The sequence below is a fragment of the Camelina sativa genome, chromosome 15, assembly GCF_030686135.1.
Source record: "Camelina sativa cultivar CO46 ecotype springtype chromosome 15, ASM3068613v1".
Taxonomy (NCBI): domain Eukaryota; kingdom Viridiplantae; phylum Streptophyta; class Magnoliopsida; order Brassicales; family Brassicaceae; genus Camelina; species Camelina sativa.
This window is the reverse complement of record NC_141894.1, coordinates 10,744,811-10,765,093: the sequence shown is the minus strand read 5'-3', so window position 1 is coordinate 10,765,093 and position 20,283 is coordinate 10,744,811. Positions and strand designations below refer to the sequence as shown.

The window sequence follows — 20,283 nt, the reverse complement described above, 5'->3', positions numbered from 1 at the left end:
ATGGTTAAAAAAATAAAAACAGTTAAAATAGACAAAAATATATATAGATTTCAAAAGATACGAATATTCCAATCAACACAACTTTAAAGTGAACAGTTGTATTTTTTTCATAAATAACAGTTGTACTTTTTCAGAAATTATCTAAAAGGTACAAATGAAAAACACAACTGTTGGTCGCACTTTTTCAGATTCCAAAAGGTACGAATGAAAAAACACAACTGTTGGTCGCATTTTTTCAGATTCCAAAAGGTACGAATGACAAAACACAACTGTTGGTCGCATTTTTTCAGATTGTTATTATTATATAGATTTAACTTGCGGTACACCGCAGAACAATATTTTCAATTTTAAAAATTTAAAATTTATATTGTATTTATTTGTTATTTTATTATTGTTTTATTAATTTTAAAAATATAAAATTTTACAGGTATTTGATATAAGTATTCAAAGTATATGATTTTTGTAGTGTTTTCAAGATTTTATCCCGTATGGTATATGTATAGTTTAGTAATATATTTATCTTCTGGTACACATCTAAAATTGTTTAAAAAAAACAATTTCACTTAACTCCCTATATGGGATTAATGCCAACCCGTCTCACCAAAATCAAAATCAGTTTTTGCATAAAAAATAATAATCAAAATAAGTTTTTTTTTTTTTTATCAATTTTAGTTATGTTAATTGTTTTACCAAATTAGCATATTTTTATAGTTTATAATTTTTCATGTCAATATATATAGTTTATGATAATTAATAGAATTTTAACTTTGGTAATTCCTCAAAAAATAAAAAATAAACCGAATTATATGGAGGAATTTTCAACATATTTAATGTGACATTTTATGATTGTATTTTCAGTTTAGGAAATTTTATTAATGTTAATATATTTATGGAGATTGTAAACTTTTGTTATGGAAAATTTGTTGTATATCATTTAAATTTGAGAGATTCTAGCATCCATAAAAATAGTTTTGGAGATTTAATGGGTTAAAACTTTAATGGTTAGAGTTGTTTTTGAAAAAAATCGGAATGTATAGATGTTGTTAAAGATTTTATGGCAATAAATGTAATAAATGTTGTTCAATTTAAGAAAATTTAGTATTTGAGTTCTCTGCAATGTTATTTATAGAATTGTTTTAAGAGTTAATGTTGTAAAAAAAAATTAAATAAGTAAAATTTAAAGGGCATAAACCAAAATGTACTTCAAAAATGTTAATATAGATATCTAGCATAATAATGTTGAAACCGAGTTAAACGTAAAATAGAAAATCCCGAACAAAGCCATAATTTGATGGCCAAGAAATACTAAATGAAATCCCATCCTACGATGCATCATGAATTCAAAAAAAAAAGAAAAGACCAAAACTGACGCCTACGACTACTCCTCTAACAATGGGCCATGATTTAATGGGTCGGCACCAAACTCATTCTAAATTAGGTTTCCAGATAACCCTTGAGTATATAAATACACCTCTTATTCTTTTCAATCTCTCTTCACGATCTCTCTTCTTTACAACGATCTCATCCCCCGATCTCTTTTCACCACGATTTCATCCCCCGATCTCTCTTCACCACGATCTCATCCCCCGATCTCTCTTCTTTTCTCCACGGTTTGTGAATTTGCATGGGACATGTTTAATTTATAAGGCCGTGTTCATTTGCCTGTCGCCATCGTCTAATTATCCAAACATATATTTATATATTTTATATCTCTAGCTATAAATACATTTACAATTTGAGTTTACCTTTAATTTAAGGCTCTTAATTTTTTTGTATTCTACTAGATATTCATACGCGGTACTAATTTTTTTAATTTAAAAATGATAAAATATAATTTTTATTATTTTAATTATATATGTATGTAATGTTTTGAAAATTTTAAGTGGACAATATGTTGCATCAATATACTATGTAGTGTATAACTAGTATGTTTTAGGTGTAGTGTGTTCTAGTAAAGTTATGATATCATAGTGTTAATTAAATTTTATTTACTATTAATTGTACAGTTTTTGTATGTGTCTATTTGGTTTGCAATGTATAAATAGTAGTATTTGAAATTATTTTGAATTTTTTAATTATATGAGTATACTATATTGTGACATTGTAATTTTGTTTATCTCATCTATTTATAATTAGACACTTTGGAATATATAGTTACGGTTGTGCATAGAATCTTTATAATTTTTGACGTATTAAATAAAGATAAGCTCCCTGTTAATAATTTGGGAATCAAGAAGTTACATTGCAAATCTTGGCGGTGATAATTGTCCAGAGTGGACTGGACCTTTGTAAGAGAAAGTAATCTAATCAAACCATATTTATAAATTAAAATAAAAAATATTTAATGCCAATGACATACTTGTAAATAAGTGTAAACTTCATGATTTATTTTATAAATGTCTCAGTAATGATTATTATTATCTTTTACGTTAAAATTTCCATTAAGAACCAAAAGAGGATAAGACACACTCATAATATCTGAGTAATCTGAAATTTCGGACAAATGCTTTTTAGTTGATGCTACTCTCTGATCTTGTAGAAATTGTTTATCGTTCATCTTTTGATTCTCTTCAGGGTTTGGTAATGATGATGATTCTCTGAGATCTTCTTACTATAATAAGATTCATCCAATTATGACCACTCTCTAAATCGGTTTAATCTAATCCTACTCAAACCGAATCTGTACCCAAAGTAGATTTTGAAAAACCAAACCAATGTAATCAAAGTCAAACGGCTACGTCGTTTTATATACTTGACTGACTGGATGTATAAAAATAAAAATAAAAATAAAAAGCCCAGTTTTAAGAGAAGCCCAATAAGACAAAGAACCGGAGTAAATATAAGAAAGTGAGGAGGACAAAGAAGTAAATTAGGAAAAGAGCAAATGGAAGGAGAACAGATTGCGCGGCTTTTCTGACAATATTCTCTGTACGATGCATTTCCTCCCACCACTGCTGACTTTTTTTCTTCGTTTGCTTCTCTTCGTAGATCTCTCTCTATCTCTCACTTAGCTTAGCACCTCCTTCTCATATCTACTACGACTACACCAAAGTCTTTGTTTCCTTTTTCCTCCTTAATCAGTTCAGTAATATATAAAGTATAAGTAAAAAAAAAAAAAAACCCCAAAAAGCAAAAGACAGTTTCGACGACCCAATAGAGGAAACAAATAAGTCAAATTGACTCAGAAACCTCTTTGTGAGGGTTTTGACTGGAATTACAATTTCTTTTTCTTTTTTTTGAGGAAAAAGGTGTAATTTTCTTTAAATTAAAAAAAAGGAAGAAAATTTCTGAGTTCTTTTTTTTTGGAATTTGAAATCACCAAGTTTAATTATTGGATTTATTAATGAGATCTGTTTAGAGAGAGTGAGATATCAATTTATATTGTGCTCTCTCTCTCTCTGTCCTGCCTTTATATCGTGAGTAGTAGTAAAAGACATCTATCTCTCTTCTTGCAAGTGGTGGTTACACACTTACAAAACATTTCTCTCATTCTTTCTTTAATCTCCCTCCTGTCTTTGTCTTTCGTTTTCATTTCTCACCTTTCGATTTTGTTTTTTTTTTTGTTTTTTTGGGTTGTTTCTCTCTTTCTTTACTTCAATTTTGAATCTTTTTTTGGTTTCTTCTTCTCAGTGTAGTGTGGTTTCAGTGGAGTGTTGATTTTCTTAATTAACAGGGAATGGGAATGCTTGCTTAGTGTTTTTAGTTCTTAGCTAGAGAAGATAAATCGAATCTGAAGTTTCAGACTTTTGTTGCTACTCTGATCTTGTGTGAATTTCAAGTGTGATTCTTTATGCATTGTTCATCTTCTGCTTCTCTCTAGGGTTTGTTTGGCCATGATGATTACTCTGAGATCTTACTAATAAAGATTCATGCATTTTCCTCATTTTGTGTGTTGGTTGATTCTCTGATTGAGTCCGTTTTGTCCTTAGAGAAACGCATTTTCTTCATGCACAAAGAAATCTGAAGTTAGATCTAAAGATTTAGCAAGAGACGCTCTCACTCTCCAAGTGTGTTTGAGGCAGATGGATTTCTTGAAAGTTCGAAAATTTCGAAAGTCTCGGAAGCCAAACCTTGAAAAGGAGAAAGAAGAGAAGATTTTGGCTCAGCAAGAGCAGGCAAGGAGTGAGAACACTGACGCTGCTGGTGTCACAGATTCGGCTAAAGCAGATGAGATCGAAGACGACGACGATGATTTCATTACTAATGAGGTTAAGAGAAGGATCAAGGAGTTAAGGAGGAACAGTTTCATGGTGTTGATACCTGAAGAGGAAGAAGAAGAAGAAGAAGAGGAATCGTATCTAGACGAAGATGATGACGGAGCAGACAAGTGTTCTAGTGAGTGGAGAGATGTGGTCGCTGAAGGACTTCAATGGTGGGGAGGTTTTGATGCTGTCTATGATAAGTATTGTGAGCGTATGCTCTTCTTTGATCGTGTTAGCTCTCAGCAGCTCAAGGAAACTGGTAAAAGCTTCTTCCCTTTGATCTGTTTCTTTATTGAGTTAATCAATGGCCTTTTATGTTGCATTCTTGTGATAAAATTGGATTGATCTCTTAACACTTGAGTCATCTTGTGAATAACTTTGTAAAGTTTATAGCTTTTGCTCTTCATGGATTTGTTAGTTACTCTTTCTTTACTCTCCTTACTCCTCAGGCATTGGAATAGCTCCAAGTCCTTCAACTCCATCGCCAAGATCTGCATCTAAGAAGCTGTCTTCACCTTTTCGATGTCTTTCTCTCAAAAAGTTCGATGTGCCAGAGGAAGATACCGAGTATTTGCAGCAGACAGAGATTGACCCTTACCAAGATCTAGAGACGGCCTATGTTGCTCAACTCTGCCTCACTTGGGAGGCACTTCACTGTCAATATACGCAGCTGAGCCACTTAATCTCATGCCAACCCGAACCCCCGACTTGCTACAACCATACTGCTCAACAGTTTCAGCAATTCCTGGTCTTGTTGCAGAGATATATAGAGAACGAACCATTTGAACAAGGATCAAGATCTGAGCTTTATGCGCGTGCAAGAAACGCAATGCCTAAGCTACTTCAAGCTCCTAAGATTCAAGGTGAGACTTCCTCAGCTATTCACATTGCGACTTAAAACCTTATGTGAATTAGTAACACTTTAATTTGGTTAACAATCTCAGGGTCAGATAAAAAGGAGATGGAGAAAGATACAGGGTTCATGGTCCTCGCTGATGATCTCATCCAAATCATCGAGAGCTCGATCCTTACTTTCAACGTATTCTTGAAAATGGATAAGAAGAAACCAAATGGTGGTATTCACTTGTTTGGTAACAATATGAATTCTACAACCCCATTACAACTGGTTCAGTCATCCATCGATAAGGTACAGTTTCTCTATACATAAATGTGTATGTGTAGAAGAAAAATATGCAATGCTTCTTTGGTGTCTGATAAGAGAAAAAAAAACTTTTGCAGAAAAGGGTGAAAGCGAAGGAGCTTTCGAAGAAGACAAAAGGGTTGAAAAAGAAATCATGGCCTCAAACATGGGAAGGTGTTCAACTCTTGTTTGCAGCCATTGACATCAAACTCGCAACACGAGTTTTAAGGATGTCAAAGATCAGTAAAGAGCATCTTCTTTGGTGTGAAGAAAAGATGAAGAAGCTTAACTTTTCTGCTGGGAAGCTTCAAAGACACCCATCTCCAATTCTTTTCCGTTGTTGATAATAAATGATGAACACACAATGATTTCAAATTCAACTGTTCCCCTTTTATCCGATCAGTAAGATCCGGTTCAAGGGGGTTTCTCTTCTTTTTTTGCAGACAAAAAAATCAAAGAAAAAATTGTGTGTTTAGTTACATTTGCATCATTATATTTTGCAAATAAGGGTCCAATCTAAGAAGAACACACTAGCTTTGGTAATAGAGATTCACTATTTAGGGACCATTTTCATTGTTGTCGTTTGGATTTAGCACATACGAAAGAATCCAATGTTGTCTTGTGGATGGGAAGCTAAATCCATGATGAGAGGATGATGGTGATGGAAAAGTCTTATTCTTTCACAAATCACTTTCATTGTTTTTGGACAAAGTCATTGATATGTCATTTAAAGGACTTTTTCTTTCTTTCTTTCCCACACTTCATATATAACAAAAATCCTTAAGAACTAATATATGTAAATTAACTGATGAATAGTGTTTTAAACAAACAATTGTATTTTCTAATATACAATCCAACATGATGTTCAAAATATTTTGTGCAGGTGTGCTGCGTAAGCGCATCCAAAAAGAAGAAGAAACTAAAAACAAAAACAAAAAGACCTCAAGTGTAAGTGTGTTTTTTTTGGTGGTGGTAGCAAAACAGGCAACAGAGACAGAGCCACGTGAACGTATCTCTTTCAACTAGAAGTGCCAACACGTGGCAAACCTAGTCACCGAATTTGGAGCGCAAAACCCAAAAAGACCAAAAAGGGCTTCCTTCACAACCACCGCAGCCAAGTGTATTTTAGTCATTTGCACAGAGACGACGACCTCTTCGTTTTGCGAATCCGTCGTGATTTTTTGAATATTGTAATGTTTTGTTTGTTAAAATATGCGATATCGTAAAAAAAATCAATTTGGGTATTAAATTAAAGACTAAAACATCCCAATAATTGCCGAGAAAAAAAAAAGATAAAACAAAAAGGAAAAGACATTTTAGGATTAGTCCTCTTGACTTGGTGACTCGACGAAGCCCCTTGAGAAGCAAACTTTTCAAAGGGTTTAGTTTTTAATCTCTCTATCTCTCTTTTTCTCTGGGTCTCTTCTCTCTTATTTCGAGCTCTTTGAAAAAGAAAAAACGGATCCAGAAAAAACCACTTTCATGGAAGCTTGAATATCACCATCAGGTTCTTAACTCTTCCTCCTTTCACCTATTCCTCTCTGTATCTACCTTTTTTTTTTCTTCGACAAGTCATGCAAGGAACTAGTTTATGAATATTAAATAGAAAAAAAGAGATAAAGTTAAAAGTCTTTTGTTTAATTTTCATCCCTAATTACAGCTTCTGGATATGATTTTTTTTGTTTGCAACGAGGTTTGATGAGTGAGTTCAACGGTTTCGTGTGTTTTTTTTTAATAAAAAGATGGAGTCTTTTGATGGTTTTACTGATTGAGTGGGTTGACTGATTTTTTTTTAGGTCAGGAAATGGGAAAATCTTGTCCGAAATATCGATTGTTGATTTGTAGATTTCATTCATATGTGACTGATTACTTGTTTGTGATGTTGTTGTAATTAATGAAATTGGGGACCATGTGTTAAAGTTCTTAGCTTTTGTTCTCTTTTGGACTATGGTTTTGTTTAATTTACTTTTGAAGTGTTGGCTTACTTCTTTGTTTTATGGTTTCTTTGTGTCAGGTGTTGTGAAACTATCTTGTATGATATATGTATGGTAACTTGACTATTTAGAGAAGTATGACGACTCAGAGCGCTATGAGAATGGTTGAGGGTGATCATGTGAAAAATTGGCAGGCTTCTAGGGATAGTGGGATCTTTGGTTCACTTGATATGGCGGTTGAAGATTTAGGATTCCTTATGAAAAGAAATAGGTTGGATAGTGGTGGTGATAATAATAATACCGGGAAATTCCCTAGTAGGAGCGGAAGTGCGCCGCCTAGCATGGAAGGTTCCTTTGCAGCTCTTAGGCATCTCTTGAAACAACAGGAAGGTAGTAGCTCTGAAGTTTTAAGTAGGGCTATTGAGAATTATGACTCTGAAGAAGAGATACGTAGCGACCCTGCATATGTAGCTTACTATTTGTCCAACATCAACTTGAATCCAAGACTCCCTCCTCCTTTGATCTCACGGGAGAATCAGCACTTGTTGCGTCATTTGGGTGGGGTTGGTGATAATAGTCAGAGTCCAACAACCTCCTGGGATAATATGGGGTTAAGATCCTCCTTGCATTCTTCTAGAACTGCTCTTTCAACCCATAGAGAGGAGCCTGAGGATGAGGCATCATCGGCTGAACAACAAGCTTATGCTTCTCTGGCTGGTCATCGTAAGAGCTTAGCTGATATGATTCAGGTACATGGTTCTTTATTCTATCACTTGCTAGTAAAATATTAGCATTTTGATCTTTTCTCTGTGCTTAAGTCCATTTTACATGAAGGAAGATTTCCCACTTACACTTTCTTCTGTGTTCAAGCGGCCTCATTCGGCAGGTAATCGTCCAATTGCACAAGACATCCACGCCATTTCCTCTGATACATCTTCAGAAACCACAAGAAGATTAATGGAGTCTGATATAAGTTCTGTTAATCTGCTGAGGGAGACAGATTCTCTCTCCATGGATGCTATTACTAGTGAAGATCCCTTTTCTGCTGATTTGGGCTCACAGAGTTCTTCTGCTAATGCACAGAAAGAGAGATTAAATGCATCTGTTTTTGGTGCTTCTCCTCCATCCTCCGCTGCTTCTAGAATGATGATGAGGAATCAAGACAATCAACAACCTCAGGGAAGGGGGATGCCTTTGCAATACATACAATCCTCGTACCAGGTTCAACCTAGTTCGCCACAACAAATGACCTATCCAAGGATGGGCGGTACACAGGACATGATGCAGAGCTTACCGAAGATTGCAACTGGCGAGGTACATTCAACTTTCCAATCTCCTCACGGTTTAGCACCGCCTGCTATGTATTCATCTACAGCAGCATATATGACATCTCTGAGCCCATTTTACCATCAAAACTTTCAGTCCTCGGGTATGTACGTCCCGCAATATATCTATAGCGGTTACCCTCCTGGCTCTGGTGTTGTCCCTCAGTATATGAGTGGATACGCATCTCATGAAGCAACAGTTCCTATGCCATATGATATCTCATCGGCTTCTTCGGGCTACAACAACGCTCGGCTTCTACCTGGAGTATCATCGACTGGACAAAACATTCCCTCTCTCGTGGACCCTTATCAATTGCAATATTTTCAACAGGCTCCAGTGGATGCGTATGCTCCTTCATTTCAGAGCAGCAATGATTCTTTTGGGCAGAAAGACCTACAAGCTGCTGGTTATATGGCAAATCATGAACCTCTCAACAGTCCTTTGAGTCCGAGTTATGGGTTGCAAAGTCCGCGGCACATGGGAAACTATTTTGCAGTGCCGCCTGGTGTAAGAGTCATGCCGCAGTATCCAGGATCACCTCTTGCTAGTCCAGTGATGCCGTCCTCGCCAGTTGGTGGAATGATGAGCCACTTCGGAAGACGAAGTGAAACAAGGTATCATCAACAAGGGCCAAGTAGAAACACTGGGATCTACCCTGGTGGATGGCAAGGGAACAGAGGAGGAGGAGCCAACAGCATCGTTGATGATCACAAAAGACATTCTTTTCTTGATGAACTCAAGTCTCCAAATGCTCGAAAACTCGAGCTGTCTGATATTGCAGGGCGTGTTGTTGAATTCAGGCAGTGTTTCTGCTCCGATATCTATCATTTTCTTTAATTATGAATCAGTGTTTTGAAAGCATCAAGATATGTCTTCGTAATCTTATACTATTACTCATTTCTTTACTTCAGCGTCGATCAGCATGGCAGCCGTTTTATTCAACAGAAGCTGGAGCACTGCTCCGATGAGGAAAAGGCATCTGTTTATAGTGAGCTTCTGCCACAAGCTTCAAAATTGATGACTGATGTTTTTGGAAATTATGTTATCCAAAAAGTGAGCAACTTTTTCTTCTTTTTTCCAAGTTGAGAAGATTTTTTTGTCCATAAGTTTGTTGCTAAGTAGTAATTTTTGGATCAGTTCATAGAACATGGAACTCCGGCACAGAGAGAAGAACTTGTGAAGCAACTTGCTGGTCAGATGGTTTCTCTAAGCTTGCAAATGTATGGATGTCGTGTGATACAAAAGGTAATTTTATTAATATTAGTGTCCTTATATCAATGTCAGTATATTAAAGTAAATGGTAGTAACTTTCTAAGTGCTTGTTTGTGCCTTGTGATTTTTGTAGGCCCTTGAAGTGATAGATGTTGACCAAAAGACAGAATTGATTCGTGAGCTCGATGGGAATGTGATGAAGTGTGTTAGAGATCAAAACGGAAATCATGTTATCCAAAAGTGTATTGAGAGTATGCCTGCCGGTAGGATTGGATTCGTAATTGCTGCTTTCCGTGGTCAAGTCGCTACTCTTTCTACTCATCCTTATGGATGCCGAGTTATCCAGGTAAATGAAAAAGGGCGAGCCTTGTCTCCTCTTGTGTTTTGAACTTGAAATATTCATATTCTTTTTTTTTTTTGTCTGTCTGCTTTATTATAGAGAATCTTGGAGCATTGCTCAGATGATCAGGAGACTCATTGTATAATCGATGAAATACTGGAATCTACGTTTGCTCTTGCTCATGATCAGTATGGGAATTATGTCACTCAGGTTTGGTTGGTTAATTTCAGATCCTATGTCTCTCTTGGCATTTTCTTGAATTCGTTTGGTCCTTATCTTGTGCTTTGGCTTATGTTTTTGCTTGTAGCATGTCCTGGAGAGAGGTAAGCCCGATGAAAGGAGACAAATCATTGAGAAGTTGACAGGGAATGTTGTTCAGATGAGTCAGCACAAATACGCATCTAACGTTGTGGAGAAGTGTCTGGAACACGCTGATAGTAACGAGAGAGAGTTACTGATTGAAGAGATAATGGGCAAATCGGAGGAAGACAATCACTTGCTGGTAAGAACACAATCCTAAAGAAAGCTCTCTGAAACCATACATTGAACTTATTTTACACTCTTTTTGTCTTCTGCAGGCGATGATGAAGGATCAGTTTGCAAATTACGTGGTCCAGAAAGTCTTAGAGATCAGTAAAGATCAGCAAAGGGAGATTTTGGTGCAGAGAATGAAAATTCATCTCCAGAGTTTGCGGAAATACACATACGGGAAACACATAGTAGCCCGTTTCGAACAACTGTTTGGTGAAGGTATCTTTCTCTAAAACTAAAACTTGAGCAGTCACTATGGAGTATGTGGTAGAGAGTTCTGAACTTTCTGATATGTTTGTTACAGAGAATGAAGTCTCAGAAGAAGGAACAGAAGGTTAGACAGGAGATTTTCTTTTGGGTTGCCGGTTTGGACAATGTTCAACTTTAGACGGATATGCTTGTATCTATGAATGAAAGTGTGATGGTATAACAATTATGTATATGATGTGAACATGATTTGTGGTTAAAATTGATTTGCTCTCTTCTTCTGACCGAGTAGAACACACAGAATTAGCCTCAACAACAACAAAAAGAACTCAGCCTCTTACTTCTCATGGGAGTTAAAACACTCTCAACTGCCAAAAAAACATCTCATGGGGTAAAAGCCAAGTCACCACATTCCCTAAATCATAACTTTGAAATGTGATGAGAGGCTTAGCTTTAAGTAACAATGGTAATTTAGGTTCCAATTTCGTCATTATAGTAGTGGTTTGGTGTTGGCAGCAAGCAAAATGTCTTTCCAGGCTTCATAGAAGACCCAAGTGATGCCTGAAGACGGCATGACTTTCAAACAACTTGCTCCCCATCCTCTGTAGAGTCCCCTCACTCCTTCGTTCTTCACTACTTCTGCAATTGCTGCAACCATGTTCGGTGGACATTCCCCCTTCAGAGCTCCCACCATCAACCGCTTCCGCGCCACTTCCAATGGGAAGCTTAAAGTGCTCGCCGTTAGACCTGACCCCATTAACAACTCGATGAGTCTTAATCATGATTTATGTCAGGAAATACTGTAAAAAGAAGTTTTTTAAAAATTTAGTTACCAGCTAAAGCTCCAAGAAGAAGCATCTCAGGACGGTTCAAAGCCTTTTTGTTCTTGGATTTGCAGTAAGAAGTCTTCATTGTGTCATACATGAAGTAATAACATGTGCTGTATGGAAGCATCCCGACCAGTGTTGGTCCTAAGCCAGCGTAAAACCCACGGATTCCATCGTCTCTAAAGATCCTCGGAATTGCAAGGGTCAAGCTTGGATAAATATCAGGGCTCACAGTCAATCTATCCTGGTAAAGATCAGAGAAATATCAGTATCATTCGACTGCAACAACAAAGAAAAGGCTTTCAATTCTGCAATATACAACATAATTTGATAAGACTAATAATAATTACCTTGAGGACTTCAAGAGGATGGCAAACAAGTGTACTGGCAATACCAGCAGATGCACCAGCCACAGCAACAGGAGAGATCCATGATATGGAAGGACTCCAACTAAAATCACCGATTTCAATTTTTGCTTCCTCAATCTTCTTTAACTTCACTTGTGCTGATGTCATTGCACGTTTTACCCACTCAAACGTCCCCAACTCAATAGCTTGAGTTGGAATGATTCGTATCATATTGATTTCGTTGCCAGCCCAAAGACCTTGCCACCCTTGCTTCTGTACAACTTCAATAAAACTACCTGGAATGCTTCTCGATCCGACACCAACAATCATTCTTGTCCTGCCAGATTTCACACAGCACAATGCAGTCAGATAAATCAAAGTGGTATTTATAACAACATTAAAGGAGATTATTACAAGGGAAGGGACTATACAGACCTTATAGTCTCAAGTGGAGCAAGAACAGCTTTTGTCATAGCTCCAGCTAAAGCCCCACTAAGAAATTCACGGGCTTCCCTAGACTTGAAGAAATCCTGAATAAACACAAACACACAATGGTTCCATAAAATCATCCAATCATGGTTCCCAACAGAGATTTGCAAATCCAAACCACATAAAACCAATTACCACAACATAATACAGATAACAAAACTACTCAGGGCACAACAAATTCAAATATTCTCTCATAAACAACGAAGCAGAGAGACTGGGACCAGAAAGAACAAGGAAAAAAAGGAACTCACTTTAACAGGAATAGTGAAGTCAGGAAACTGAGGTTGGAGACGAAGATGAGAATCAGATGAAGCTGAAGAAACAGAGTCTTTCTCCATAACCACCACAAGCCCTTGTTTTGGAACAACCATTGCCATTTCCGTTCTCTCTGTCTCCGTTTTGTTACTCTATCAAAGATTTTTATCAGAGACAGAACAGGAGATTCACAAAAAAGGGTAACAGAGAATATTCAATTAAACATAATCAGAAGAAGAAAATTAAAAAAAAAAACAAACTTTCTATTAGATTGTGTGAAACAGACCTAGTTAGAGAAGTGTATACTATATTATTATTAATTTATGGGAAGATGAAGATTTATGCTTTTTTAGGGTTTATGTGCTTCTCCCAATGTTTTTTTTTTTTTTTTTTTAATTTTTAATTTTTTTAGCCTTTTTATTTACAACCCCCCACTTGTAGAATCAAAACGCTCATTTTTGTCCCTTTATTTTCTCAAAAGGTAAAAATATCTTTCTCTTGACCTTTGACGGTTCGATCCGGTTCACCAATTTCACAATATTTCATGATAACCGATTTTGACCGGAAAAACCAGCCGGTCCGGGGTTTAGCCGCCGAGCCCTATCCGATCATTTGTTACCTTTCTCACTCTTCTTCTCCAACCGCTTTCTCTCCACTCTCAAGCTCGACGACGATGTCTTGCTTGGTCTCCTCAACTTGCTCACTCGTCCCTTGCGACTCGAATCTGACTCGGTCAAGTCGTTCTAGTAAACTGGGCTCTTCAGTTTCGTGGCAGTCGTCTTTTCCCAAACTCTCTATCGGAATCGGTTCTGTTATCTCATCTCCCATTGTCAAAAAGGTCAAAAAAAGCCTTTCTGTAATTGCGTTGTCTCTGCAAAATCTCTGAGATAGTTTCGTAATTGTTCTTGGTAGTGTATAGTTTTTGTGCCTTCTCTGATTTTGTAACTCTTTTCTTGTATGTAGTGAACTCATTGTTCAATTTAGTCAATTGTAATTTGTGGATTTGAAGTAGAAAATCTAGGGTTCTAGTGAATCATAATGAACATGAACTAGAGACCCTTTGATGTGAATAAGAATCTAGGGTTCAAAGCTTAATTCTTTATCTGTTAGGTGTATGAAAGATTCAGTTTTTTTCTTCTTCTAATGGTACCTAATGATTCAGAAGACCCTCTTTGTCTTAGCTTTGCAATTATGATTTGCTATTGAAATTGTTCTTATAATGTTTTGTTTTGATGGATTGTTTTAGGATTCGTTTGTGCAAGCTGCTTGGACTCGAAGATCACGAGGTGAAGCAGCGAAAAGACCCAACAAGAAGTCATGGAAGCAGAGAACAGACATGTACATGAGGCCTTTCCTGCTCAATGTGTTCTTCTCCAGGAAGTTCATACACGCCAAAGTGATGCATAGGCCAACAAGCAAAGTCATTTCGGTTGCTACCACAAATGCTAGAGATATAAGGACTAATATACCGTCTCTTGTGGATAACGAAGCGTGCAGACTCATCGGTAAGCTCATAGCTGAGCGTTCAATGGAAGCTGACGTTTATGCAGTTTCTTATGAGCCAAGAAAAGGAGAAAAAATCGAAGGGAAGCTAGGGATTGTGATCGATACGATTAAGGAACATGGCATTATTTTTGTTCCTTGATACACTCTTTTAATAGATGATGACTTAGCATTTGCATTACCAAGAAAGGTCTGTGTTTTGTTTTTGATGCATATGCAGCAAAGAGGAGAAACCTGATCTCTTTGGTAGTGAATGGTTCAAGAACACAGGTTTGCTCACTAGAGGAGGAAGAATATGAAAAAAGAGGAAAATAAAGTTAATATGGTTTATATAATTACATTTATCTGTACACTTGTTTCTTCTTGTCACAAGACATGTATCTAATCAAAATCTCTTCAAAAACACTTTCTTCACAAGGAATATGAATCCCTCCTTCATGTTCATACCCAAACTCATCTGCTACTTCATCCATCAAAGTCCTAAATTCAGGATATTGAAGATACTTGGTTGGTATCACAAACCTTTGCATCTCTTCGCCCACGTAGACCGCAAGATGTCCTCTCGGGACATCGTTTTGATCCCTGGCTCGTCTGCTACCGTCTGATAATTCACCCGAGATAAGACGATCCTTTATGTTAGTTTCGTACCTTTTGTTTCGTCTGATCTCTTGGCTTGCTAAACGTATGATGAAACTTAGCGAAATCATTTTGTTGAATCAAAAAAAGAAAGATAGCAAAAATCAAACGAAATATGGTGTCTTGAGAAGTTAAAATTCTAAAGGAATCATTTATATATATATATCTATCAATGTCAAAGGACCTTTACATGAAAGCTGTTATCTTCATAGAAAGTGAAAAAATAAAAAACAAGCTAGGTTAGCGAAACCCAGTTGTTCTTGTTTCTTATTTTTTTTTCTTGTGTGATTTCGATTCAATTGATCTGTCTGCTTTTTATGTCTTTGGTTTTCTTGGTCAACACGTTACGGAAGAAGATTATTATTAGGTAAGTACAGCTGTCCGTACCGTACAGTTGGTACGAGGTTACAGTTCTGTGAATCCAATTCACAAGTTAAGACCATTACTTTCGCGTTACCATCGATTAAAAAAGCTTTCCATGTAAAAATAGGCATCAGCCAATTTCCTTAACATCGAGTTTTATTGAATAAACTTTGATAGTTTTTAAAGTCGGTCACATAATTTTGCAAATCATTTAATTGTACAAACTTGTTCAATGACTGAAACAGTCTGCTTCACATCAACTCCCATATTGCAGATATTGGCAAGCGCTCCTGTATACTTTAGTCCGTAATCGACCGTTGCTCCGCAGTGACTCTTGAAGCTAGTAATCTGAAATTTTCATTCATGTATACTGGCTTAATAAATGATGCAATGTTGCGTAGAACACAAGTAACAATATTTTGGGATGTAGTTTGTGTTACCAGAGTCTTGAAGCAATCCCAATCGTCTACAAGAGGCTGTCCTGTTGTTCTTGTGGAAGTTAAGAGATTTGAGACATTTGTTTGTTTAAGCGAGAGTCGCAGAATCTCTATGATGCTCTGATCGATCTGTTTCCTATGATTCATCATATCAAACAATTTCTTCTGAGCTTCTCCTCTTTCAGGTGATCCCATTGGAGCTTTTTGAATCTGAGAAATGAATGAACGTTAAAACATGAATCAGTCTTTCTTTTAAAATGATCGAAACCAGAAGAAGAAAGCCAAAAAAAACTCACCTTTCTCTCGAGATACAACAGAGGGATATCGCGTGGACTGACCAAGCCAGCTCTAGAGAGCGGTGATGAGGAAGGGGATTCAGTGAAAGTGAAGTTTCCGTTTTCAGGATTGGTTCCAATGTAAGAGACAAGATAATCTTTAAGCATCTCCTCTGATCCGAATTGGCATACATGAGAAGCCTGTTCTACATCATATCCTGTTCTTCTCTTTACAATTTGGTATTGCTGCTTCAATGTCTCTTTGCTCATGTCATGAAGGTCACTGTCCCCAAAAGCATTCACAAAACAGAGAAAACAAGTTATTCTCAAACTCAAAGATTTCAAGAACAAATCAAAACATTCGAAATAGTTCTCCATATAGATTTGAATCTTTTTTTGTTTGGCAGTACCTGTCCTCAAGCCAAGAGATGCTGAATACATCGCCGAGACAAGTGTCATACTCAGAAGTAGAAGGAGGATTTGTATCAGGACAGTAACTTCCATAGCTGCTCTCTTGCGAATTAGAAGCAGTCAATGCGTATATGTTGAGATTGTCTTTTAAAATCCCTTCAAACATACTTCCAGCTTCACATGCTTCAACATAGATCACCTAACATCCAAAAATAAAAACACCTCAAAAACAGAATATGTACATAAATTAAAGGATAGAGATATAATAACGAATGGTTGAGTTATTTACCATCTTGTTGTATCTTTTCAGCTTATGCATCTTCTCCAAGACTTCATTGAAATCTTTTGCAAGGACATCTTCACCACTAGGCATCGCTGATAATAAACATCAACAAATTTCCGATTAGTATCGATCAAGAGAGAAACATATTGATTAGATAGTATGGATTAGTTAATTAAATTTTTTTTTTGGCTTAAAAAACCTAGTAATCCAGGAGATCCATGGTCAGCATAGTAGATGAAGATGGTATCAAGAGGACCACTTTTCAAAACTTTGCCACTTCCTCCTGCGATGCCACTTTCATTTCCAAGTAGCACATTATAGAAATTCGTAGCATTAACAGCTTCTTTAGTGTAGTCCTATATCAACCAATTAAAACCAACAAAAAACTAAATATATTATATGGAACCATTTGTAACATAAAAGAAGTAACAAATAATTATATTAAGAACCTTAGGAACTCCATTATAAACATCCTCTCCGTAGGGTTTATTAATGATAACTCCAGGCCTAGGATTCTCCGGGGAAAACGCGATATCATCATACATAAACACAATAATGTTTTCTTCTTTTAGACCGCCTTTTCGGAGTACTTGATATGCATGACATATATCAGCCTGTGAAACAAAACATCGGTGGATTTAGTTCACACAAAAATCTCTCTTGGACCATATGTAAATTTTGATGTTACATGTTCACACAAAATTTAAACATTTGTATACCTGATGCCTGTAGTTAGTGTAATCATTTGATCCAGCAACTAAAACAGCCCACTGTTTGCCTTTAATTTCACCCTCGTTGCTAGATTCAAGATCATCATCGTTCACCAATTGGATCTTGCGGGATTCAGCTGATAACATAAGCAAAACATTGATGAAAACAAGAATCTGAAACTGACCAAGACGAGACATTATTTCTGAAAAGTTTGTGTTTTTTTGTGATGATGATTGAGATGAAAGAATATTTGCTCATTTATATAGCCAAAACCCTTTTACCAAAAGTGCAAGTTTGCGTTTCAGAGTTGAAGATGGTGTTATTGGTTTGTGATTTAGAAAGAGTTTTAGTGAATTTAAAATTTTTGTTGAATATGTTGTTATTCAATCAAGATTTTGTTAAACTCTTTAAAAATTTAATGTTATTGGTTTGTGTTGTAGAAAGTCAATAAAATTTTTGTGTTATTCAATTAAAACAAAATAATCAATTATTAATGAATTGGTCAAAATAAATTTTGAATTGTTAATAAATTTAATTATTATGTTATTAGTTTATGACTTTTTACATTTTTTTCACAAAATAAAATCATGGTAAGTACATTAAAATAGATAGATTGTTTGGGAGACTTTACAAGATTGTAAAAAAACCAAACAACAAGATTATAAAAAAAACTCTCTAGCAATTCTTCAAAATCTTTCACTTATTCACTTTTTATGATCTATTGAATTCATCAAAATTATTTCCAATAACACTCCCCGAAGTGTTGACTTCAAAAGTAACGCATTACGTTGTCACACATGAACCACCTTGCACAATGATGAACTAAACTGCCTTGAAATGTTTACTTGTTTTTGTTTGCTAGCTCCTCATTTTTCCGTTATCTTATTCTCATTATTATTAATTTTCTTGCGGCCAATCTGTGCTAATTCAATTATTACATATTATTTAGAGACTAATTAATATAGAAAATCTATAAATAAATTACACATAGATTTCACTCTTTCCTTAATATTACTAGTTCACATAAACACTATCACACATTTGGATATAAAATCCAGTTGATAGAAATTGTTATTAAATGGATTTTTTTCCATTTCAGATTTTTGAAGATTTTACATAAATTTATAAAATAATATATTTAATATAAAGTAAAAAGGTTTAACAATCTTTTCAGATTGTGGAACTTTTTAAAAATAATTAGCAATAATATCAAAATAATACAGTAACAAAAATTCACATTTAGAAGATATATATGAGCCAATACAATAACGTTCAAACTATTATTAGTTTCTATTTTGCTTTTCCTAAAAGTTCTAATTCTAATATCCTATTTATATTTTCTTCGGATTATTGTAACTAAAGTAAAGAAGAAATTTCAAGTTAGCTACTTATATTTTCTTGTGACCAACCTCTGCTAAATTAAGTAATGCGTACAAATTAGTGATTATTATGAGTAAGTGGAGAAAGTTTAAGCATCCCGGAAAATTTTCATTCTAGTATAAATCCAAAAGTAAGAAGATGCGTTTGAACTGAGAACTTCACCTAAATAGAGAAAACACTAACTTTTTGTTGAGTGAATAAACCAACGATCGTGATATTTAGCGTCAGGTTCTACTGAATTCGAGGGCACTTTCTCTATATAGCTCAGTACCTCTCTCCTACTGAAATCAATCGAGTCGAGAAACCAATTTCTAAATTTAGAAGTTACTAGACTTAGTAGTGGAGAATTGTGCGGTCCAGACATAGACCATGAATGGCTGCTGGTTTTTAACTGGTTTTTAGATTTTGGCTTTTAGTTTTTGGATTTTGGTTTTTGATTTTTTTAGTTTTTGATTTTTGGTGTAGATTTTAGTTTTTGCAAAATCTTGAATGGTGACTTGATTAGTTTTTGGTTTTTATGTATAATAATTGTTTTAAAAATAATAAAATAATGATTATAAATTTTTATTAAAAGATTAAAAAATACAATGATGCAGAAAAAAAAACATGGGTTTATTGCATATAGAAAACACATTACTGCAAAATTACTATCATCATCATCATCGAGAACTCCATAATGATGCAGAAATTTCATCCCGAATCCTTTCCATATACTGCATTGGAGTATTGTTTTGCTCTAATTCTTCATCTGAATCAGAATCTTCTTCAGCTATATTACTAGCTATGCGGTCTGAATCGAAGTCAACATCTCGTAGATTTGATAACCTAATAAAATTATGTAATGTCATTGTTGCAGTAATAACTTTTCGTTGAACATGTATGACATACCTTGGGTTTTCTCTTAAAACTCGCCATTTTGCTTTTCATACACCAAAAGTCCGTTCGATGACAGATCGCATAGAAGAATGTCGTTTATTGAACATTTCTTTGTGACTACTTAGTGGTCTAGCTCCATTATATTCGCTAGGATGGTATCTTTCCCCTCGATATGGAGTAAGGAATCCAGGTCGAAGAGCATAACCAGAATCTCCCAAATAATATTTGCCCATAAGTGGAGTTGGAAATTGATGATTCCCCTCCATCGCTAGCATTAGAACCTTAGCATCATGAGCAGACCCGGGAATACCAATATACGCATATGTAAACAACATGTCCATATTGCATATTGCTAAGATATTCATACTTGTGCCGCTTTTCCTATTCCAATATTTTTCTGAATTTTTTCCCGCAACAGTGACCGGAACATGTGTTCCATCTATTGCACCAATAAAACCTCTAAAGTAAGGCCAGTACCTTCTGTCAGATTGTAACTTTGGATGAGGTTGATTGAGCTCTTCTGGACCAGGTCTAAGCAATTCAACCGCCATGTGTTCGAGGGCATTCAACACTTCGTGAAATTTTCTGCCTATGGTT

General features: G+C 35.6%; 6 protein-coding genes across 12 annotated transcripts; 3 read left to right on the top strand and 3 right to left on the bottom strand.

The window, feature by feature from the left end:
• The first annotated feature begins 2,928 nt into the window (after window positions 1–2,928).
• LOC104746431 (uncharacterized) lies at window positions 2,929–5,822 on the top strand. The gene is made up of 4 exons (XM_087489285.1): window positions 2,929–4,461; window positions 4,652–5,065; window positions 5,147–5,349; window positions 5,442–5,822. The coding sequence occupies exons 1-4, from the start codon at window positions 4,023–4,025 to the stop codon at window positions 5,685–5,687; spliced, it is 1,302 nt and encodes a 433-aa protein (XP_087345411.1). The 5' UTR covers window positions 2,929–4,022; the 3' UTR covers window positions 5,688–5,822.
• A 678-nt stretch (window positions 5,823–6,500) lies between these two features.
• On the top strand, window positions 6,501–11,170 carry LOC104785209 (pumilio homolog 5). Of its 6 annotated transcripts, none has more exons than XM_087489279.1 (11): window positions 6,501–6,850; window positions 7,358–8,026; window positions 8,148–8,591; window positions 8,700–9,406; window positions 9,515–9,656; window positions 9,741–9,848; window positions 9,949–10,161; window positions 10,255–10,365; window positions 10,463–10,657; window positions 10,734–10,905; window positions 10,991–11,170. In XM_087489279.1, exons 2-11 carry the CDS (start codon window positions 7,415–7,417, stop codon window positions 11,023–11,025), a joined length of 2,739 nt encoding a protein of 912 aa, XP_087345405.1. In that variant the 5' UTR covers window positions 6,501–6,850; window positions 7,358–7,414; the 3' UTR covers window positions 11,026–11,170. The 6 variants fall into 6 exon arrangements, with proteins under 6 accessions (XP_087345405.1, XP_087345402.1, XP_087345407.1 ...); XM_087489281.1 differs by having other exon boundaries at window positions 6,662–6,850; window positions 8,700–9,403; XM_087489280.1 differs by lacking the exon at window positions 6,501–6,850 and adding an exon at window positions 6,910–7,045 and having other exon boundaries at window positions 7,140–8,026.
• Window positions 11,171–11,196: 26 nt separating this feature from the next.
• Window positions 11,197–13,276, bottom strand: LOC147926481 (putative mitochondrial adenine nucleotide transporter BTL1). Of its 2 annotated transcripts, XM_087489283.1 has the most exons (6): window positions 13,098–13,250; window positions 12,808–12,963; window positions 12,503–12,597; window positions 12,071–12,404; window positions 11,727–11,964; window positions 11,197–11,640 (listed from the first exon to the last, which is right to left on the bottom strand). In XM_087489283.1, the coding sequence occupies exons 2-6, from the start codon at window positions 12,931–12,933 to the stop codon at window positions 11,384–11,386; spliced, it is 1,050 nt and encodes a 349-aa protein (XP_087345409.1). In that variant the 5' UTR covers window positions 12,934–12,963; window positions 13,098–13,250; the 3' UTR covers window positions 11,197–11,383. The 2 variants fall into 2 exon arrangements, with proteins under 2 accessions (XP_087345409.1, XP_087345408.1); XM_087489282.1 differs by having other exon boundaries at window positions 12,808–13,276.
• Window positions 13,262–14,717, top strand: LOC104746429 (uncharacterized). Its single transcript, XM_087489284.1, has 2 exons — window positions 13,262–13,649; window positions 14,058–14,717. Exons 1-2 carry the CDS (start codon window positions 13,356–13,358, stop codon window positions 14,454–14,456), a joined length of 693 nt encoding a protein of 230 aa, XP_087345410.1. The 5' UTR covers window positions 13,262–13,355; the 3' UTR covers window positions 14,457–14,717.
• On the bottom strand, window positions 14,611–15,121 carry LOC109129187 (auxin-induced protein X15-like). Its single transcript, XM_019236886.2, has one exon. It carries the CDS (start codon window positions 15,019–15,021, stop codon window positions 14,656–14,658), a length of 366 nt encoding a protein of 121 aa, XP_019092431.1. The 5' UTR covers window positions 15,022–15,121; the 3' UTR covers window positions 14,611–14,655.
• A 330-nt stretch (window positions 15,122–15,451) lies between these two features.
• On the bottom strand, window positions 15,452–17,893 carry LOC104746427 (vacuolar-processing enzyme delta-isozyme). The gene is made up of 8 exons (XM_019236882.2): window positions 17,439–17,893; window positions 17,169–17,333; window positions 16,919–17,075; window positions 16,726–16,811; window positions 16,436–16,635; window positions 16,047–16,308; window positions 15,754–15,960; window positions 15,452–15,661 (listed from the first exon to the last, which is right to left on the bottom strand). The coding sequence occupies exons 1-8, from the start codon at window positions 17,625–17,627 to the stop codon at window positions 15,521–15,523; spliced, it is 1,407 nt and encodes a 468-aa protein (XP_019092427.2). The 5' UTR covers window positions 17,628–17,893; the 3' UTR covers window positions 15,452–15,520.
• Window positions 17,894–20,283: the final 2,390 nt, after the last annotated feature.

Coding starts and splice junctions, on each gene's coding strand:
- LOC104746431 (XM_087489285.1), top strand. CDS start 4,023: ATGGATTTCTTGAAAGTTCGAAAATTTCGAAAGTCTCGGAAGCCAAAC. Junction 5,066..5,146: donor TCAAGCTCCTAAGATTCAAG/GTGAGACTTCCT, acceptor TAACAATCTCAG/GGTCAGATAAAAAGGAGATG. Junction 5,350..5,441: donor TTCAGTCATCCATCGATAAG/GTACAGTTTCTC, acceptor AAACTTTTGCAG/AAAAGGGTGAAAGCGAAGGA.
- LOC104785209 (XM_087489276.1), top strand. CDS start 7,415: ATGACGACTCAGAGCGCTATGAGAATGGTTGAGGGTGATCATGTGAAA. Junction 9,407..9,514: donor CGTGTTGTTGAATTCAGGCA/GTGTTTCTGCTC, acceptor TCTTTACTTCAG/CGTCGATCAGCATGGCAGCC. Junction 10,366..10,462: donor ATGGGAATTATGTCACTCAG/GTTTGGTTGGTT, acceptor TTTTGCTTGTAG/CATGTCCTGGAGAGAGGTAA.
- LOC147926481 (XM_087489282.1), bottom strand. CDS start 12,933: ATGGCAATGGTTGTTCCAAAACAAGGGCTTGTGGTGGTTATGGAGAAA. Junction 12,405..12,502: donor GCTCCACTTGAGACTATAAG/GTCTGTATAGTC, acceptor GAAATCTGGCAG/GACAAGAATGATTGTTGGTG. Junction 11,965..12,070: donor ATCCTCTTGAAGTCCTCAAG/GTAATTATTATT, acceptor GATCTTTACCAG/GATAGATTGACTGTGAGCCC.
- LOC104746429 (XM_087489284.1), top strand. CDS start 13,356: ATGATAACCGATTTTGACCGGAAAAACCAGCCGGTCCGGGGTTTAGCC. Junction 13,650..14,057: donor CATCTCCCATTGTCAAAAAG/GTCAAAAAAAGC, acceptor GGATTGTTTTAG/GATTCGTTTGTGCAAGCTGC.
- LOC109129187 (XM_019236886.2), bottom strand. CDS start 15,021: ATGATTTCGCTAAGTTTCATCATACGTTTAGCAAGCCAAGAGATCAGA.
- LOC104746427 (XM_019236882.2), bottom strand. CDS start 17,627: ATGTCTCGTCTTGGTCAGTTTCAGATTCTTGTTTTCATCAATGTTTTG. Junction 17,076..17,168: donor TTTATAATGGAGTTCCTAAG/GTTCTTAATATA, acceptor TGGTTGATATAG/GACTACACTAAAGAAGCTGT. Junction 15,961..16,046: donor TGTTGTATCTCGAGAGAAAG/GTGAGTTTTTTT, acceptor TTCATTTCTCAG/ATTCAAAAAGCTCCAATGGG.